This window comes from Lichenostomus cassidix, chromosome 3 (assembly GCF_008360975.1).
Source record: "Lichenostomus cassidix isolate B80296 chromosome 3, HeHo_3.0, whole genome shotgun sequence".
NCBI classification, from domain to species: Eukaryota; Metazoa; Chordata; class Aves; order Passeriformes; family Meliphagidae; genus Lichenostomus; species Lichenostomus cassidix.
The window spans coordinates 19,839,522-19,858,368 of NC_139483.1; the positions used below are offsets into that span (position 1 = coordinate 19,839,522).

The window sequence follows — 18,847 nt, forward strand, 5'->3', positions numbered from 1 at the left end:
TTTATTTTAAAGGTAGAACTTATTCTAAATTAAAGGTGATGCAATTTCTTCAGCTTGTCACTTTCCCTATCTCTTCTCTTTTCAAGACTTCTATTCATAAGGTAATCTCTAGCTTTTCTCATCATACATCTCTTTTCATTGCATTTTATTTAACAGTAAACTCTCGTGGATTCTGTTGTATTTTCATCCTCAGCTCCATAGTGGTACAGATACATGCCCAGTTTGACTCAGTGCACCTTCACAGGACTCATTCATTGGTGCATATTCTGAGTGACATGCAAATTTAAAACAAAGTGGTTTTTTTTAAATATTCCACTGTATTAAAAAGAGAAATTATTTTAAAATTTTCAGTCTTCTGAAGTAATGCGCTCTGCCAGTAACACAGACGTGGAAAAAAAGAAAGCTTGCAAAACACATCTATCATGTTAGGACTATTTTTCAAGTCATAGGAGGAATGAAAGCAAATGTTAATTTCTGTATCCATGGTTTGTGGTGAAATGTTAGCCTAAATCAGCTTTAACTGTGATTAATAATCAGAGGAACAGTAGTTTACAGAAATCAGTGCTTTATACTTAAATATACAAGAATGTTGATGATACTTGACTATGAAAGTATGATCGGGGAGATAAAATGGGAAAAATGGTGGAGACTGTATTGCTCAATAAAGCATCAATTGCTGCAGTAGAAGCAGAGCAGGGAGAAATGATTGAGAGGCATTAAAGAATAGATTAATAAGGCTGGGGACTAAAGGCTGAAATGAATTACGTGAAATAGAAAGGCATCATTGGAGGAAGTGTTTCCAAATTTGACCTGTGGAAGATGGAATCATAAGGAATAAGGACCCTACTCATGAAAATTAATTGTCACATCACATTGATAATTTTCAAGGAAATTTGCCAAAAATGGAGCAGAATACACTTTTACTGCATAACTCATCACTTTCTACAGATCATCAACATTTTTTTCTTTTTGCAAAGTGCCACTTTAGTCGCTAAGATCCAAGAGGTACAGTGTTCCAAAATTAATCTGTTGAATCACAAAATAATCTATTGAATCACGCAGAGCGTTTACTCATCAAATGAAGTATTATTCATGCTGATAGTTTGCAAGATATGTAGAAGTGCTTACTGTAACACAGTTGCTCACATCTCAGTTCTTTAGACTGATCATGAAAACTTTATCCCTCTTCTGTTCACCTATTGCACTCTGCCCTTGGTGAGAAATGCATGTAGGTATGGAGCATTTCTTCCTTGCAGCATTTCTCAGTTCTCGTACATCTGAAGATCACGTCCGTTTACAGATCAGTGTGCAACTTCATTTGTATTTTAAAGTGCAAACAAACATAGTAAAACTTCCAAATTGCAACTTTATGGCTTACAGTAATGAGTGGGATTTTAGAACAGTGCATCCACAAGCAGTTCATTAGGCATTTTTGCAGAGAAACGTTTTCCTTTGGGACTGGTGAATACAAGAGAGAATTGGTAAACCCTGATAAAATTTTTCCACTTCTTTGCTGTTTGATGTTTAATCATTGTAGAAAAGATGGTTGCATCCTCTTTGTGAGCATTTGTCACAAAATATTTCAAACAATCACAAAGTCCTGATGAACTATTTGAGGTTCTTGAGTTTATGAGAGTAAAAGAAGAATTGGCTGCCTTCTTCCTTTCTCCCTAACCATTCACACATAAAAAAATTCTGCCAGAATACTGCTGATGTGATCATTCTTGCTCTAGTTGGAGATTAATTTCTTCTGGCCCCTATGCCAAAGTCTTTTACTCATTTTCCTGTGCTGCTTTTTACCCAGACTGCTCTACAAGTGCTTACATATTCTATCAGGCATAGCAGTTTGTAGTCCTTTCATGATTCTGTTATAATAAGCCATATATAATGCTGGGGAAAAAGGAACTCTTGTCCTGGGCCTTTGTTTTTAAGCAAACCTGAAAGTGCCGCTATTGCCTTTACCTCATCTTTGGAAATACCATACTGGTCTCAGTGAATTTAGCCATCTTTCTTTACTCAGCTTTTGCAGATTCAAAAAAAATTTAACATCCAAATAAATATGTATCATGTATTTGTTGTTGTGAGGAAGCTGTATTTTACTGCAGAGGATATTGTTCAGAGTTGCAAAGAATTAATTGCTTTCTGTCAAGGTGGTAGCAGTATTGTCTCATCTTGCAAGAAAACTTTTCTAAGTCAAGGAAATGAACAAAATGTTAGTTACTGTTTTCTCTGAAGAGTCACATGAAAGCAGATTCCAGTTCTACCAAGTAACTAGCTGAACAGGCTTCAGATTTCACCTTTCTGCACACTCCCTAAATATTGCTTTTTAAAAATCTCTTATGTTTTTCACTCAGACTTTTGAATGGTTGATTTAATTTTATTTTATACATAATGGAAAGCTAGCTAATATCTGTGTGTGTATATATATACACAAACCGTAAATTATATCTTTATTTCTGTTTTCACTTCTGAATTAATTTGTTTATCTAAAATTAGAATGAGCACTCTCATTTTCATTTATCCATCTACACAATTTTCAACCTGTTTATTATGATTGATAATAAATAAATATATGGAATGTGTGTTACAAGGGGAAGAACATAGGTTAAAACAGCTAATTAAGGGCATTTCAGTCAACAGATATAGAGCATAAGGAATGTAAAGGATGCAAATGGGTCAATGAAAAGCACGTGCATAGTGGAGTCCATAAAAAATCAAGTTATAAAACACTGTCTGCATTCTGAATCCTGAATTTCCCTTAATGGTAGGCCTTTAACCTTATCGCTAAAATGAAGGAAAGGGAGCTTTTTTTATGTTAAATAATCCTATTGCTTTATTTCTGACAGATTTTGTAAAGTGGAAATGCTGGTTTTCTGTGAGAGTTTGTTATTTTTGGGATTTGGTCCACTCCCACCCCTTGGAGTGTTGTGGGCAGAGGGTAAATGCCTCATTTTACATTTTGAGCAAAAGTAGTAGAAAGCTACTGACTTTTGAAAGTCATCATATGTGATGACAAGAAGAGATATCAGGGGAGTGCAAAGGAACTTCATTATTGCTGCTTATTCAATTTTCAGTTCCCAAAGCTGACATCCTGAGAATACTCTCAGGTATTTGGTGTCAGACCATTAACCTATGTGTGTGAGGCAGCACTCCATACCATTCTCATTTCCTAAACTGAAGAACAGGAAAAGAAAATAAAAGTCCTCAACCCCCCTTGCTCCCCCTTCCTGGATACTGGGGTCCTTGCTGGATTTGCATCAAGAAGATTGTGAGAAATATATGATTAGCATTTATATCAAAAAGGCAGAACGCTGAGACTGGTATCAATCAATTGCAGAACTGGTGATGGCAGTATGAGCAGAAAGAATATCATGCCAGACCTAAATATACCCCAGAGTGTTGCAATGCCCCAAAACTTGCATTTTCAGTGGGTAAAGGCAAGGTGCTTCTGCTGTGGTAGAGAGTAACTAAGTGAAATTAATTATGACTAGGTCAATTGTAAAAGGTTATTTTTGTCATGTATTTTGGGCTGAAAAACCAGAAGTTAACTTTGGAGAAAGAAACTCCAAGTGTCAGCTTTATGTATTTTATTTAGTAAGACCAAGCCTCATGCCAATTTATTCTCCAGAATTGGAGAGACTTTCTGGTTATGTTTCTGAGAGTATGTTGCTTCTATTACAGACACCAAAGAATAGCAATTTGAAATTACAGGCATATCCAAGGGGAAGATGATGATTTTAACTTTCAGGAAGGCTTAGGCCAACTATTTTTTCAACAAATTCTGTTTTATACTAGAAGGATACATACATGCAACAAGAGTTTCAGTAGTCAGAAGTTATTTTTCTGATACTGTGATATGTACATGTTGAATATCTACTAGGTGAGAGCTATGGCTAAATAGTTTGATGTACTCTTATCACCAATTAAGGCAATTCTTTGGAATATGTCACCCTTTGTCCTGGGTGCTTAAATCTCTTTTTAAGTCCATTTATCAATCTAGTGACAAGACATTGGAAGGGTGCCTGAACAGGCTTTGAATTTGTCATTCTAGACGTGATGTGTTAAAGTGTCCCCCAATTCAAGAGTGGTACCACTAGAGTCTAAAGCAGGTGAACTGCTTGGTATATCTAAAATTCAGAAACCTTAGATAGTTGGATTCCTTATTAAGGACAATGAGGCTTCAGCTGTGATTTGTGCAGGAGAAGGTTGCTGGCATACCTTTTGCTACTGTTTACATTCAAGGATGTAGGGATAATGTGTATTTTGTATGTAAATTATAAATGACAAAAGGGGTATATGTGAACTCAGAATCAGTGATTGTCTGTATCAAAAAGCAATTGTACTTATGAGGTCCCAAGACACAGCACCACTTGGTGGTAATGCTCAGCTAGGTTCATTTTCAGAGGGAAAAATCTAGACAGATATTTTCCATCAGTGATTTAGTGCTAAGATGGTCATGTTAATACACAGACTGTTTTTGTCTGCTGACTGTTTGGGTCAGAACCAGACCTCTCAGGCATAAGTAACAGGAGCACAGATTGCTTTCTGCTCTACTATAACCAGCATAATTTAAATATTTTTCTTTAAATGGCAGATAGCATTTGAACCAGGGGAAGGGGGATAGTTTCAGTAATATTTCCAGTGCACAACTGGTGAAATTCTGGTTAATAAAACTTTTAAATATTCATTGCCGCCAATATTTTCAATGATACTATAGTTTCCAGAGTAAGCTAGATTTACAGAAATAATAATAGTAATAATAACAATAACCACTTTGGTTCATAATTCACTTAGGTTTTTATGTAGTTGTAGAAGTGCTTTGTTCTCCCCATTTTTATGTAGATTTCCATTATAATCTGTGGTACGCCTATTTCTGCAGCATTATAAACATTTATCAGCTTGTACAACTTCTTTGAAATGGCATTTACTGCCAAGCATTTCACAGATTATTTTGCTGCTTCTTTGTCTGTACAGAGAAATTAAAGATACTGTTTTTCTGTATTACTTATTTTTAAGCCAAATTTTCCCCGATTAAGCCCAAATATTCCTTTCATGGGGAGATCTGCAAATGGTTTTCTTGGCTGGTTCCTGGATAAAATTTGAATTTTTTAGCTGGCCAGACATTGCCCCCTTATTTGAAGAGTTATATTTATTCTTCAAGCATAATTTTTTTACCCTGTTAAGTTTGGAACATACGTTTTCTGCAGCTGAATGCGATGAAAATTACTGCTTCTTGTAGTAGCTGGACACAAAACTGTGCTGAAGATACTGGTATTCTTTGCTTCTTTTAGCTCTTAGTAATCTATGTTTCACTTGTTGCATCTGGAAATACCTATGCTTTGCTCACAGTTAGCCTTGGGTTTCCATGAATTCAGGATAAGAGCAGCTATGCTGGATGAACTGAGGCTCATCTGGCACAATATCTGCTCTGATGGTTACCAGAAGCATGATCCTGCTGTGATGTGCTTTTCTAGATTTCAGTTACTTATGGATTATTTATAGGTTTGGGGCTTCCTGAGCTAAACTCTGAATTTTCATTTGAGTAGCTGCATGTTTGGTGTCCACGTATGGAATTAATCTAACTAAATTTTTAAAGCAATTCATTCCTTTAAATTTACTTCCTTATAAGATAGAACACCCAGGAAATTTTAACACAAGGAAAAATGAACATAGATCCTGTAAGACAGTCATGATTTTGTAGCCCTGTATTCCCTTCATTTCAGTCATCTCTTTCCAAAATGTGAAGTCTTCAGTCTTTTCATTTGTATCTTTGCTAATTCTGTGACCTCTTATTTTAGAGAGGGTAGCCAGATACACAAATTATATAAAATGTTGATACAAAACAGATTTTTAAGACAGAGTGAGACTTCCTGGATGATTTTCAATTATTTTCTTGATAATCCCAGTATTCCTATCACCCTTTTAACTGCCTCAGAACTTCCAAATTATTTGTAGGGGAAAAGGAGCAGCTTTAACAGCTTCTTTCTTGAGTGGTAATAGCTAATTCTGGACTTATCACTGTCTACCTGTAGTCAGTGTTGGTTTTCCCCAGGCATGAAGTTTGTACTTCTTGATGTAGAAATTAATTTGACTTTTTGATCATCCATTTGGTTCTGTATATGTAATATTTAAGATGCTGCTGACTTACAGAAATGCAGTAGTATCATGTTCCATGATTTTTCCTTGGAAAAAAAAGCACCAGTCTTTTCCAATATATAATTTTAATTTCTAACGCAATGTAGAATAAAAATACAAAAAAGCCTACTAGGCTGTAGATCTCAGAAACTTCCTTAAAGCCTTTTAAGGAGGTTGATGTACTGGTGTTAAGTAGTTAGTCTGTCAATGATTTTATATTTTAGTTCACCTAGAACTTTAGTCTCATGTGTAGACACTTTTCAACAGATGAGATTTTGCTAAAATATTTTCCTTCTAACATTTTTGGTTTGAAATCAGCCTTAAAAATCATTCCTAAAATAGAAAGGTAGCACCTCTTTCACAGTGAACATCTGTGAAAAACTTCCTTTGCAATATCTGTTGTGATTCTTTCCTGAATACTACACGGAATCATAAAAGCATTAATTGGTCATCTGCTCTCCTCAAAGCAGAATTTTTGTCAGTTCTATATCCAGTCAGTCATGATTTTGTCTGGCTAAATCTTGATACCTCTGGGAAAAGAGATTCTGCATCCCCTCTGGGTAACCTGTAACTGATGCTGCACTTCTCCTTTAGTGAAAAGTTCTGATGTCCACTCTAAATCTGCTAATCATACCGCTGAATTATTTATTGCCCCCACTGATTCTCTGGTACTCTTCCTTTGTTTCTGACATTTAATTTTTTTTTCTTTATGCTTTAGGTGTGTTGCTTGTTAAATGCTCACTTTTGTGTTGCCTTTTTCTAGTTTTAAAATATCATAGTGGCTATTCTCTCTTATTTAGCTTCCTGTTTTGATCTAATTTTCACTTATTGAAGATGACATTTTGTAAGTAATGCTTTTCCTTCCTCTGATAGCTTTTGGAGTAACTTCAAAGTTTTTTTGGGTATGAGTTGAGTGTTACTGTGTGACCTGTGTATGCTGCGATCACTTAACACAAAAATGTTTCTTTTATAGTTCAGCATTAAACTACGTATTTTTCTTCATTTAGGATTAAACTCAGAGTTGCTTTTTACGTGTGAGTTCTCTGATGAATGGCTGTGATGCATGACTGGGTCTCTTATAATACACTAAATATCTAGATCAAATCCAGCCTAAAAGGGAATTAACTTGAAAATCCTTGTTGCTGTGTTTTCTGCCATTGTGGTCTTTTAACTCTTTTTGTACTTGCTGTTGACCTGCCCTTTTAATATCTACATCTTCCTGAAAGATAAGGCTGATACATCAGTAATAGATCTCTATGAAGTCATATTGAAGAGATTTTATGGACTACAGAATCCTTTTATGAGGAAGGGGTAGGAGTATATGCTTCTCTAACTTTTATTCAGTATTTTCTGCACTGAGATTTGACTATTAGATGTTGAAATACTCGATTTTGTAATAATAAAGCTTAGAGCTTGATTTTTAGATTCAAGGGTGTGATGATAATACTTCTTTTAGGTGGAACTTCCAAATAGCTTTGTCTCTTCTGTTGTTTGAGCTTGGTTTGACTCATGGATTAAAGATGAAAAAGGCAACTGTCAAGAGAAATTTTTGTTCCAGTAGCTAATTAAAAGCAAAGTACATTGAACTACAGTTGTTGATGTCATAGATGAGTACTGGTTTTGAATTATTGTACTTTCTCATATTTGTAAGTATTTGCACTGAAAAAAATACACTGATCCAAAGAAAATTCCTTATAACACAGAGTTTCTTTATTTGCTGCCATCTCTGCATTTCCCAGAACACTTTATTTAGAAAATACAGGTTTTATTCCTTGGTTGTGAATCCTAAACCTTTTGTCAATTCCCATCTCTGTGTTGCTTTGACTCCCTAGTATTGTTTTTATGTTCTGCAACAACCGATGCCTTTCTTTCTCCATCCTTGTGCTGTTGCCTTTTCCCTGTGGTTGGTTTTCCCACCATACTGGAAACTGTTGAATGTAGAGATTGGATTCTTTTCCCTGGCTTTCAGAGGTCAGAAATTGAGGTGGCTTTTCAGGAGCCCTTTAGTTTTGCACAAGGTGTGAGACTCGTATTCCCAGATCATGGTCCAGGCATAACACAGGATGTGTCAGCTTCTTCTCAATAGCAATGTTACACGTTTAGGGAGAAGGTGAGGACCTTTACATACCCCCACTGAACTGGAATGTTTTGGATCCCAGCTGAAACAAGAAAATGGGAGAGGGTTTCAGTTGCTGAGCTCTTGGATCACATCCTTCAGTAAAGGGAGAGGAAGTGTACCTTGGATGAGTAATCAGGAAGGAAACCTTTCAATTTTGCTTCATTCTTATTAACGTTTTCACTAAAATAAATAGGCATATGGACAGAACAAAAAATGCAAGACTTGACCTTTGAAGATGACAGTTCTTTAAAGTAACTGTGATTCAAAAAAGTATTCATTTTAATAGAAGTCACCATGTATACAATGCAATTTTTTATATTCTTTGCAGGTTCTGTGTCCAGATGGTAAATATGGCCACATTGTTTACTTACATTTTTTTCCCTTCTGTTTTGAAAGTACAGGATTTTTAAACTCTATTTAAAAGTAGAATAGTTACACTCTGTTCAATATTTCTCTTTTTACCTCTCTCTCAACAAATTAAAAAAAATGCTCACCGGCTTTTTTTTTAATTTTTCTGTTCCATTTAAATTTTCTCCTCCCCAACTCATACCTCCCATTCTTGTTGCTAATGAAGGTATAATCTAAAAATAGATATGTTCATCATTCTATAATATTTTGTATCTTTCTAGATTGGAGGCCAGTGTAATTGTAAGAGACATGTGTCTGGCAGACAATGCAATCAGTGCCAGGAAGGATTCTACAATCTGCAACAGTCAAACCCTGATGGCTGCAGTCCCTGTAACTGTAATACCTCTGGGACAGTCAATGGAGATATTACCTGTCACCAAAATTCAGGACAGTGCAAGTGCAAAGCAAATGTTATTGGTACGTGTAATGCAAGAGTTCGGAGCCATTTTTCTTGTTTTCTCTGGAAATAAAACGCACTTGATTTCTAAATGAAAGGTGTAGAAAGCTTCTTTGCTGAAGGCAGATTGCAAAAACGAATGAAATTAACTGTTGAAAATTTATTAATTTAATGTAATAATTCTATCGAACTACAGCTTGAAGCTTAGTTTAATCAACCCTTTAGAAGTTTCTTTATGGCATAGCTACATTAGCTTACATAGCTCCATACTAATAAGTCACAGAAATAATGTAATTTGCTTACTGCGTAGATGTTTCTTTTAGGAAATTAACACTTTTTCAACGTGTTTTATACTTAATGAGTTCTAAGCAAATCGTTTCCATGCTAGTTTTCTTAATAGACCAAAATAAATGGATTTTTTTCTCAAAATATTCTGTGCTACAGGGTCCTTTGTGATAAATCTATCAATTTTTTTCTATTATATTTCTTTGAACTGTTCCTATGAAATGCAAAATAAGTCAACATAATTCCACAGATCATGTATATAGCTAGGGTTAGTTATCAAGGGCCACATAATTTTAATTTTGTAATTCAATGCCAAGCTGATTATAATAAACTGCTACCTTCTGTGTTATTTATCATTTTTTTTACAAGACGTGCTTTTTTGTTTGTTACTCCCACAGGTATTTTTCAGAAATTAGATTTGATTATAGCAATTTATTACTTCCAGCATATTTGAGGGGAGCCACAGCCACATAAGGACAAAATTTATCAAGTGCCCAAAATACACAGTATATATAATACACTTTGAAATGTTGATGTATGGGAATATTATGCAAGGAGAATTTCCTGATAAAGTGAGCCTTGCATGGTAACTGTACATGTCTCAGACTATACATATGTCTCAAAAAGAAAAATTCCTTTTCTGCTTTGTTACTAACAGAATTAGTAATCTATTTTTTCTTCACCCTAACCATGGTTCTGGGTTGCATTAATAATGTTCAAGTACATGTTAATATATTTGATATTATATATACTTTCACTTGCGAATGTTGACTCATTTGTAATGTCGTAAGTCTTTGCTGCTTTTGGAAATTATAAGAAAGAAGAAAATGTAGAATAACAACAAATAATGAAAGAAGAAAATGCAGTAATGAAAATAGTTCTAAACAGATTGAAGCCTGAACAGTTTTAGTCCTTTTTCCTGTGGAATGCCATATTTTTCATACAATAAAAAGGTGCTAAGAGTAGAAAAAATATCCTCTGTGCATCTTAAACCCTTTCTCTACCTTCAAGAAAAAGGACTTCAGAGCATTCTTAATCACATATGCTTTGCCCACATTTTACATTTGAACCTGTGAAAACCGTTATTAACTCTGGAAATTTGGCTGACTTGCCAAGAAGCGCACAGTCTAGTTCTCACGTGTATTTGGTTGTCTACATATTAAACCTTTTCTCCCCTTGATTAAAACAATAAAAAATATTTTTGTTTTCACTGAAATAGTTATTTCAGTGAAAAAAAAGTGTGAATCTATGCTTTCTGTACTTATCTATAGCTATGGTGGGGGATTGTAGTTATGCAAGTGTTTGCAGGATAAAGACCTAATTCTTTCCAGACTAGATTACCTATTTTTTTGTTTTCCACTCAATTGTAAATAAGCTTCTGTATGTTGAAACGTGTGCAGCAAACTTTAGCAGAGAGCTTTCCTCTTTGGATTTCTAAATTGCTTTTTAGAGCAATCTGTCTATTGCCATTTTATCTATTTAAACAAACACGATAACAGAAAAATGCAACTGTGGACTGCAATGTTATGAAATGTGAACTGTTAGAGTTAACACAACTGTTAAATCTTACTAATGATTCTATCACCAGTAAAATACATTAGCACCAATAATTTTATTAAAGTAGGTCATTCATCTAGAATAAAAAGGTAGAAGAATGTGAATTAAATGCCAAGCGTGCTAACTCCCCTGTACTTGTTAACATTGAATGTGATGCCCTGTAGGCCTTCCTCAGTATCGTTAGGAATAGATTACCTGTCAGGAATATGTATGGCATATTCAAATAAGCACTGCGCATATTTTTAAAACTGATATGATATGAATCCATGTAGACCAATTTTAATAGTTCAAAATGAGTCATAATTCTTGTTAACAATACAGTTATTTTTAAAATTTGCAGCAATAGTGGTCCTTTTTTATTTTCCTTATTGAAATTAAATGATATGCCTTAGGTGAGTCATTCATCACTGTTAAAGGAACTCGCCTTCTGTTGGAGTTTTTCAGTTTTTATCCATATATATAATGCAGTCCCGACCATTTTTAGTTTTATTTTTCTACATATAAGTTGCTAGATGTATTTTTGTATGGTTTTGTATTTTTTTAAATGATGATAATATTTTGCTAAACATTGTATTTATATTTTCCTATATGAAACAATTAAGTCATAACTTCATAGTGAAGGATTTTCCCACTGCAAGGGAAAAATGCATAACTGAATTTGCATTTTTCATATAATAATCTAGTTTGCTTTCTTGTAATGTACATTTTATAAACTAACATATAAATGCCATCCCTTGGGGCAGGGATAAAGCAAGTGTTGACTTTGAAAACAAAGCTAATAAAACTACAGGATGAAGCATGAAGAAAACAGTTTAGATTTTAATGTACTGCAGGAGTTAACTAAATCACACATTTAGATAAAATATTTCATTTTGGATTATGGAAAACATTTTCTGCTTTCAGTAAGGGCTAACAATAAAGACTAACATAAATGTAATCAATGCTAAAACTGAAGTATGGTGTTAGGCAAATAATTTGTTGTAATTGGTCTAACTCATGCTGTCCTAGCATATTTAATGTTTTTAATATAATATATAAATCTATTATGAGATCAGGTTCTGAACCCAGTGTGATTCTCTGTGTATTGCATTTCTACAATATAGGGTGAAGAGTTCACGTAGGCATTGATTGTGCAACAGGTGCTGTTCTGGGGGACAAAGAGATTAATTCTGCTTTGTCTTAGAAATGTTACAAAGAATCTCTTGCAGGAGTATCTAAAATTGTGTTGAGAGACCAACAGAAATACATTGCTTCTGAAACAAATTGGAAAAGTAAACAGATTTTTGGAATGCCACAGTTATTCAATTGATTTGTGCAGCCTCGTCACTCCGTTTAATTATGCTGGTGAAGAATATTAGTCCTCCCTTTTTTTTTGTCGATTGCAAATGTAGTATACTTGGCCTTTTAAAAAATGAAATTAATAGCTTTTCGGTTGGCTTTTTTTTTTTTTTTTAATTAATTCCTTCTCTCTTTCCAGGTCTTAGGTGTGATAGTTGCAATTTTGGATTTAAAGCTCTCAGATATTCTAATGAAGATGGATGTGAGCCTTGTTGGTGCAACAGCCACGGCTCAGTGAACCAATTCTGCAACCCTCTCTCCGGGCAGTGCAATTGTAAAGAACGTGTGAAAGGGCTTCTCTGTGACACCTGCACAGACAACTTTTATGGGCTGGATGTAGCTGGGTGTAAGGCTTGTGAATGTGATGCTGCAGGGTCGATTTCTGGGACCGTGTGCGACGCGAGGACAGGGCAATGCGCCTGTAAACCGAACATCGGGGGAAGGCGCTGCGACGAGTGCCTGGATGGGTACCACAGAGTGCAGAAAGGTCACTCCTTCCTTTGTCTGCCATGTAACTGCGACAAGGCAGGGACAGTGAATGGCTCTCTGCTTTGTGACAAATCGACAGGACAGTGTCCTTGCAAAGCTGGTGTGACTGGCCTTCGGTGCAGTCAGTGCATGCTGCATACGTACAACCTCAGCGTGAGCAGCGTCCGCGGCTGCCAGCCCTGCCACTGTGACACTCTGGGCACGTTGGCAGGGACAGTTTGTGACCACCTTTCTGGGCAGTGTGTCTGTCAGCCTCAGCGCCAGGGGAGAAGGTGTGACGAGTGTAAACCAGGTAAGGAAATTGGAAGACAATCGATTTGATGTAGTGAGTTTTGCTTTGTTGTCATTTCCTACAGTTTTTAATATGTGTTCAGACAGCTTCACGTCTGACATGTCTCTGACATACGTTATGAATTTTTTTCCATTTCCTCCTAACTGTGTGAATGAGAAGGAAGCATTATTGTCCTGATCACCATAAAATATTTATTTCCAGATGTTGAATAATTTGTATTATTGTTGCAGTTTCAACATGCCTGAAATAAGGTTAGGCTACTTCCAGATATTGAGAAAATATACAAATAATCATGTCCCGATCCCTGAATAAGAGCTAAGTTGGCATAATTTAATGAACAGCAGCTATCCTCATAATAAAAATGTGGATTTGGAAGGCAGAGTGCATGCTCTTCAGGAAGGGCACTTCATGCATAAAGCTGAGCATGGCAGGAGGCACAGAAATGGTTGCTTAAACTTTGATGAGGCTGGCAAACGTGCCACTTAGAAAGCATTCACATGCCTTGCTGTGTTGGGGGTGTGCTGGCTTGCACAGGGACTGCTTACAGTTTGGCCCTACAAGTACATGGTATTTGCAGTTTGCTACATATTTGTTCAAGATTTTGTGCCATATTTGTAAACAGAGTTTAGAAGTTCATTATAAGTGGGGAGCTCTGTAGTTATATTTCAATGTTTTTGTTTTCAAAAGTAGGTGGTAAAGTGAAACTATAGGTAATATTAACCTACCCTTCATAATAATATTGAGCAGATAGATTTAGTTCAAGTTAAATACATATGCAATTTATTCAAGTAGCAGGTCACATTAAAAGGTACATTATAGCTCCATTGGTTTTAATATGCCATTCAATAATTTGAACAGAGGTTAAAAAAGCTGCTTAACCTCCATTAAGTATTTTTTTAAATGCTTTCATTTAAATTATTTTAGGTACATATACTAATAAATAAGGCAGCATTCTGTTTTTCTTAGTTCCTCCTCCAGTGCTATTTGACCTGCTAACCCTCTATAGCAGCCACTTAATCAGAGATCGGCAGAGGAGTGATGTCAAGGCTCCCCGAGTCAGTGACCGCCCTTGTCCTTGGAAAAGAAAGGCCAGGGTTTATGCAGAACTAAATGGTTTAAAAAGGTTTAATTGATAGTGTGAACAGGCTGGTTTGTAGAAAAGCTTACACGGCACTCAGAGGAATAGTCCCACAATAGTTCCTGTTAAAAAGAGAAATAATTTTAAAAAGTATTTTTGTAAGAATTATTTTTGAATTTTCTAACTAATAGCTATAAGCATGTATGTGCTGAGCACTGAGCTCTGTGCTGCAGGTGAAAGTATAAATCCTTATTTTTGTAAAAGCACTGTTGCTCTTCGTAGAGTACAGTGAGCTGCACTACTTTCACTCTTTTAGTGAGAGCTAATTTAGATGTTTAATATTTCCAACTTTTATATAAATATTCTTTGTTAGTATGTTTCAAAGGAAACTTTCCTCCAAAACAGGAAAGAGTATATAAAGTCTTCCGTGTAGAAATACAGAAGATTTTAATTGGTTTTGAGTACTGTAAACATGTCTATGGCTTTGTCTTGGGTCAAAGACAAGAAAACATATTCCAAATGAGTAAGAAAATGTACTCCTAGTGTATATGCAACCAACACAGCCTAATTAGAGCACACACAAATTAGTATGAAAACATATTGAGGACTTAGTCTGTTGGGACATTTCAACTGTGTGACACAAGCAAGTGGCCTTTAAAATAATGTCTCAGTGTAACATATCTTTTATGTGCTTTGATAAAATCTGAGAAATTTCCCAAAGTTACCAAAATCTTAATGCAGGAAGAGTTGGCAGTTGAGAAAAAAGTCAGCCTGGTTGTAGCTTTTGGAAATTGTTTTATAAGGAGATTTTTTTTTTTGCTTAAAGTTCTTTTTGGAGCATTCAGCCATATGTTTCATCTGTTAGGCTGTATCCATGACCTCCTGTCTTCCAGTTTGTTCTCCTACCAAAAGCATCTTGGTGGATGGGTGTACAGTTTAATTTTTTAAGCTAATGATGTATGTAATGAGAGGAATACTGGATTCTAACCTGAGATGAAATGAAATGGAAACACAGTTCTACCTTGTACATAAACTTGCTTTTGAGATGTCCTAGGTTGAAGTGGTTGAAACACAGGTTCTCTTCAGCCCCCAATTCACTGTGAGCATTTAGTCCCTGTGCCATTCTGGAACTGTGTTACTGACTGGGACTTGTGCCACACAAATCCTGTTCAGCACAGGTCTTGGATCTTGTTGCAAGAGCAGCAAAGCTGTAAAAAGGTGTTTTGTAAGTTCTTTACTCAGTAACCACAGGTTTGTGTAGAATGCTACATAGTATGGAAAAAAATGGAAATATTTGAGCATGTAAGATGTGTCTGAACACAAATACGGAGGGTTTGTGTACATACTATCTCTGTCAGCCAGAAGAATGTGAACTATCTTGTAACAACATTGTTGGTGTGGTTAATTGTGCATTTTGAAGCCCAGCCTGTGGTTAAGAAATGAGCATTGCTGCTGTAGACGGTAAGCCTGTGAAAGTGCTAAGGAATTGATCATGTATTCCTTCTCTATACAGTGGGAGAAATGCTAAGAGGATGATTAAAAAAAGAAGCTGAATACTTTGCAATGACTTTCATTCTTCCTTTTGAAGAGTATGTTTGATTGACAAATGTGATCAGTTATGGTTGAATTGGAAAAAAATCTGAAAAAGAATGAGCGTAATATTAGTTATATACACAGATCTCACAGAGATTTGCAGTGGCTGTCTTAAAATTGGAAATTGGCTTTATTATACAACAGTGGATCCTTCATAAAGCAACTTTTATGAGCCCTTCTAACCTTGCTGTAAATTAAGCTTGCATTAAGTTGTTACTCTTTCCTAGGTGGAGTCAGATTCTAGATGGTGGAAGTAAATAATAATAATAATGATTATGACAAACAGCATGAACTTTTAATCTAGTGTATCCTCTTTTTCCTCTACATTTAATCATGTTAATTTACTTGCAAATTAGTTGAGAGAAGAAATTTCTACCGTTTTCCTATTTCTCACTTTTAAAAAAAGTTTTGCTTTTCTGCTAGTTTGGGGGGAGGGGGGGCGAGTAATTGTGGTAGTGTATTTGAAACTTTCAGAGCATTTCTAAAAGATTATTACTAAAAATATCCTACCAAATCTTTCACTGCTCTACAGTGGTTTAGGCAGTATGACTGTAGGAGAGCCAGAATGTTTAACACTAGGGTATAGAGTGTAATTAGTCATTTCACTGTAATGATAAAAGCAGTGTATGCTGCAATAATTGATCCTACTCAGGGAAAATGAATTTATTTTCTAGTGATGTGCTTATTTGCCCATTATAGACTTACCTTAGATGTTAATTTATAGAATAAAATCATACTTCCATGCAAAATTTCAGATGGACAAGGATCTGTTTTAACCTGAGTGCTTATCATTTACTGCAACTATAAAGTGGGTCCTGAAGAAGTGCTTTGACCTTCTGCACAAGTCCAAGGCTTAAACTTGTTTCCAACCTTCCTGTTACGTTCTGTGAGTGGAGTCGTTCATTGTGCTCAGGAGTGACATTGCTGGGAAATGGTCTCCTCTATTTATGCACAAGATGGGCACTGCACGGCGCAGAGAAGTGCAGGAGGAGATAATACATGCTGCCTCACTAATAACTTCAGGCTATTTGCTCTCTGTGGTGGCTCAGCTCGGGGCCTCTCTGGAATAAAGTGCCAACAGCGTGGTTTTTTATGATGCGAATGTATGTTAACTGGAGACTGATATCACTTCACTGTCCACTTGAGATTTATCTCACTGAGGACCAGAGGCTAAACTTGAACAAAGATTTGAGCAGTAAAATTCTAATGTTTTCAATTTGTTTAGTTCCTCTGCTATTTGGATATGAGCTCACAGTGCAGCACTGTTGCAAAGACAGGGAATACCACCCTAGGGGTGTATATATAGAGCTATCTCTTGTAAGACAAATAATAAGGCCTTGGGCAGTATGACATGTTGCAATGTAATTTTGGGCTCCTTATTATAAAGCAGGACATCGGGAAGTTATTGGACAGCAAAAAATATTCAGTAACTGAGAACATGACTAAGAAACTACTGATTGAACTTGATCTGGAGAGAGGGCAAGTGTCTGCGAAGTCTGTGCAAGTGCTGCATATCTCAGGAACAGCTGAAATTTTTCTATTGAAGTTGTACAATAATAACTAATAGCAACCAGCTAGCGGAGATAGAAACTCATATCAATGGCCCTATTGTAGGATTCATGTTCCAAGATAGGTATTTGTTGTTGTCCAGTGTCTCTTGATATCAGATTGTGCCATCAGGATAGTTTGCAGAGCTCTCATGCATTGCTACAGTTTTAATAAAATGTATCTCTCCAAGGGGGGAGGGGGAAAAATAAAGAGAACAACTTGTTTGGAAAAAAAAAAAAGCAACAAACCAGTTAAATGTTTATTAATAATCAGGTAAAAATAGAAAATATTTTGGAAACTTGTGTAATTGTATTTTTTACTAGTGTGCCGTTACTTGAATTGACTTTTGATCAGAAAGAAATGAATAGGAATGGAGTAAGTCCACACACAGTGAAATAGATTATGCAAGTGGTACAGCATGATTAAGAGAACATGTGTAAAAGCTCTTTTGTTAGGAACTTTAGGTGACGCTGTGAACAATGGGTAAATTATTCAATGACCAGGATAGAGGTGTATAAACTGTATCTAACTGTATTTATTAGTAATGTGTTGAAGGTATAAATCAAGATTGCTTGTGAGGGAAATAGGATGAAAGCTAGACTAGCAGAAGCATACCAGATGTACTGTGGGGAATGTAAATGCTTCATAATTGGAAATAATACAGGAACAGAAGGAGTTCAGAGTGAAAGCCTTTTCGTAGCAGATAAGTAACTTTCTTTTATCAGTTTATTTGTTTCTGTAAAAATACTTGTGTAGTATGCAAGCTCTGTGTTGAGGAGTAAAATACAGGTTTTACATACAACCTGAGAATGCTCATCAAATGTAATTTTTCCAAAGAAACATTATCATGTTTCAAGGATTAAGCCAGCCACTGCTTGAGAAAAATTTAGAGACATTCTTAAGAAGGTATGCGCATTTCTTATGGTTTGCAGTTGGCCATTTTCAGAGCTGAGGTCCCAGACTAGAATGGACAAATGTCTTTTCTGTTATTTCTTGTTTCTATTGCTTGTGGTACATTTATGAGTACTTCTCACATCCTTGGGTCTTTACTTTCCCCACAGACATGTACTCCCCCTATTTTGCATTTGCTCTGGCTAAAAGTCTGAAGAGACATATCCGAAAGATTCTCAAAATCCCTTTCTTTTCCAGGTTTTTATTTTTCTCCATCCAGCATCACCGGCTGTCTGCCATGCCTGTGCCACACAGCTGGTTCTGTGAATCAGATCTGTGATAAACTAACTGGCCAATGTAGTTGCCAAGATGCCTCTGTAACAGGACAGACATGTGAACGTTGCAAAGAACTTTATTTTGGATTCGACTCTGTCACAGGGAGGTGAGTGGTTTTTTTGCAGGTCTCTTACACCCTCATTACATTTTTTCTCATGGCTCAGTCAAAGGTTTAGTGACAATGTAAAAGTGTGTTCTGGTTACGTTAATCCTTACATGAGTTCACGTGTGCACTTTGATTTACCTGTGATACAATGTACAATCCCCTGTTCTCCTATGATCTGAAGAGAATAGAAATTTTCCCTCAGATTTAAGTAGAAACAGCATGAAAGGTATATAAGGCAAAGTTATAGCAATCAGTTAATTGTTTCCCTACATTTT

General features: G+C 35.8%; 1 protein-coding gene across 3 annotated transcripts in view; it reads left to right on the plus strand.

Moving 5' to 3' along the window:
- USH2A (usherin) overlaps window positions 1–18,847 on the plus strand; it is a 383,112-nt gene that overhangs the window by 66,910 nt on the left and 297,355 nt on the right. For all 3 annotated transcript variants that reach the window (XR_014850703.1, XM_085054819.1, XM_085054820.1), the window contains exons 12-14: window positions 8,884–9,079; window positions 12,379–13,020; window positions 18,389–18,572. Coding sequence is in view for 2 of the 3 variants with exons in the window: in XM_085054819.1 (XP_084910945.1) it covers window positions 8,884–9,079; window positions 12,379–13,020; window positions 18,389–18,572 (1,022 nt within the window). In the remaining variant the exon portion in view is untranslated. The remainder of the gene's footprint in view (window positions 1–8,883; window positions 9,080–12,378; window positions 13,021–18,388; window positions 18,573–18,847) is intronic.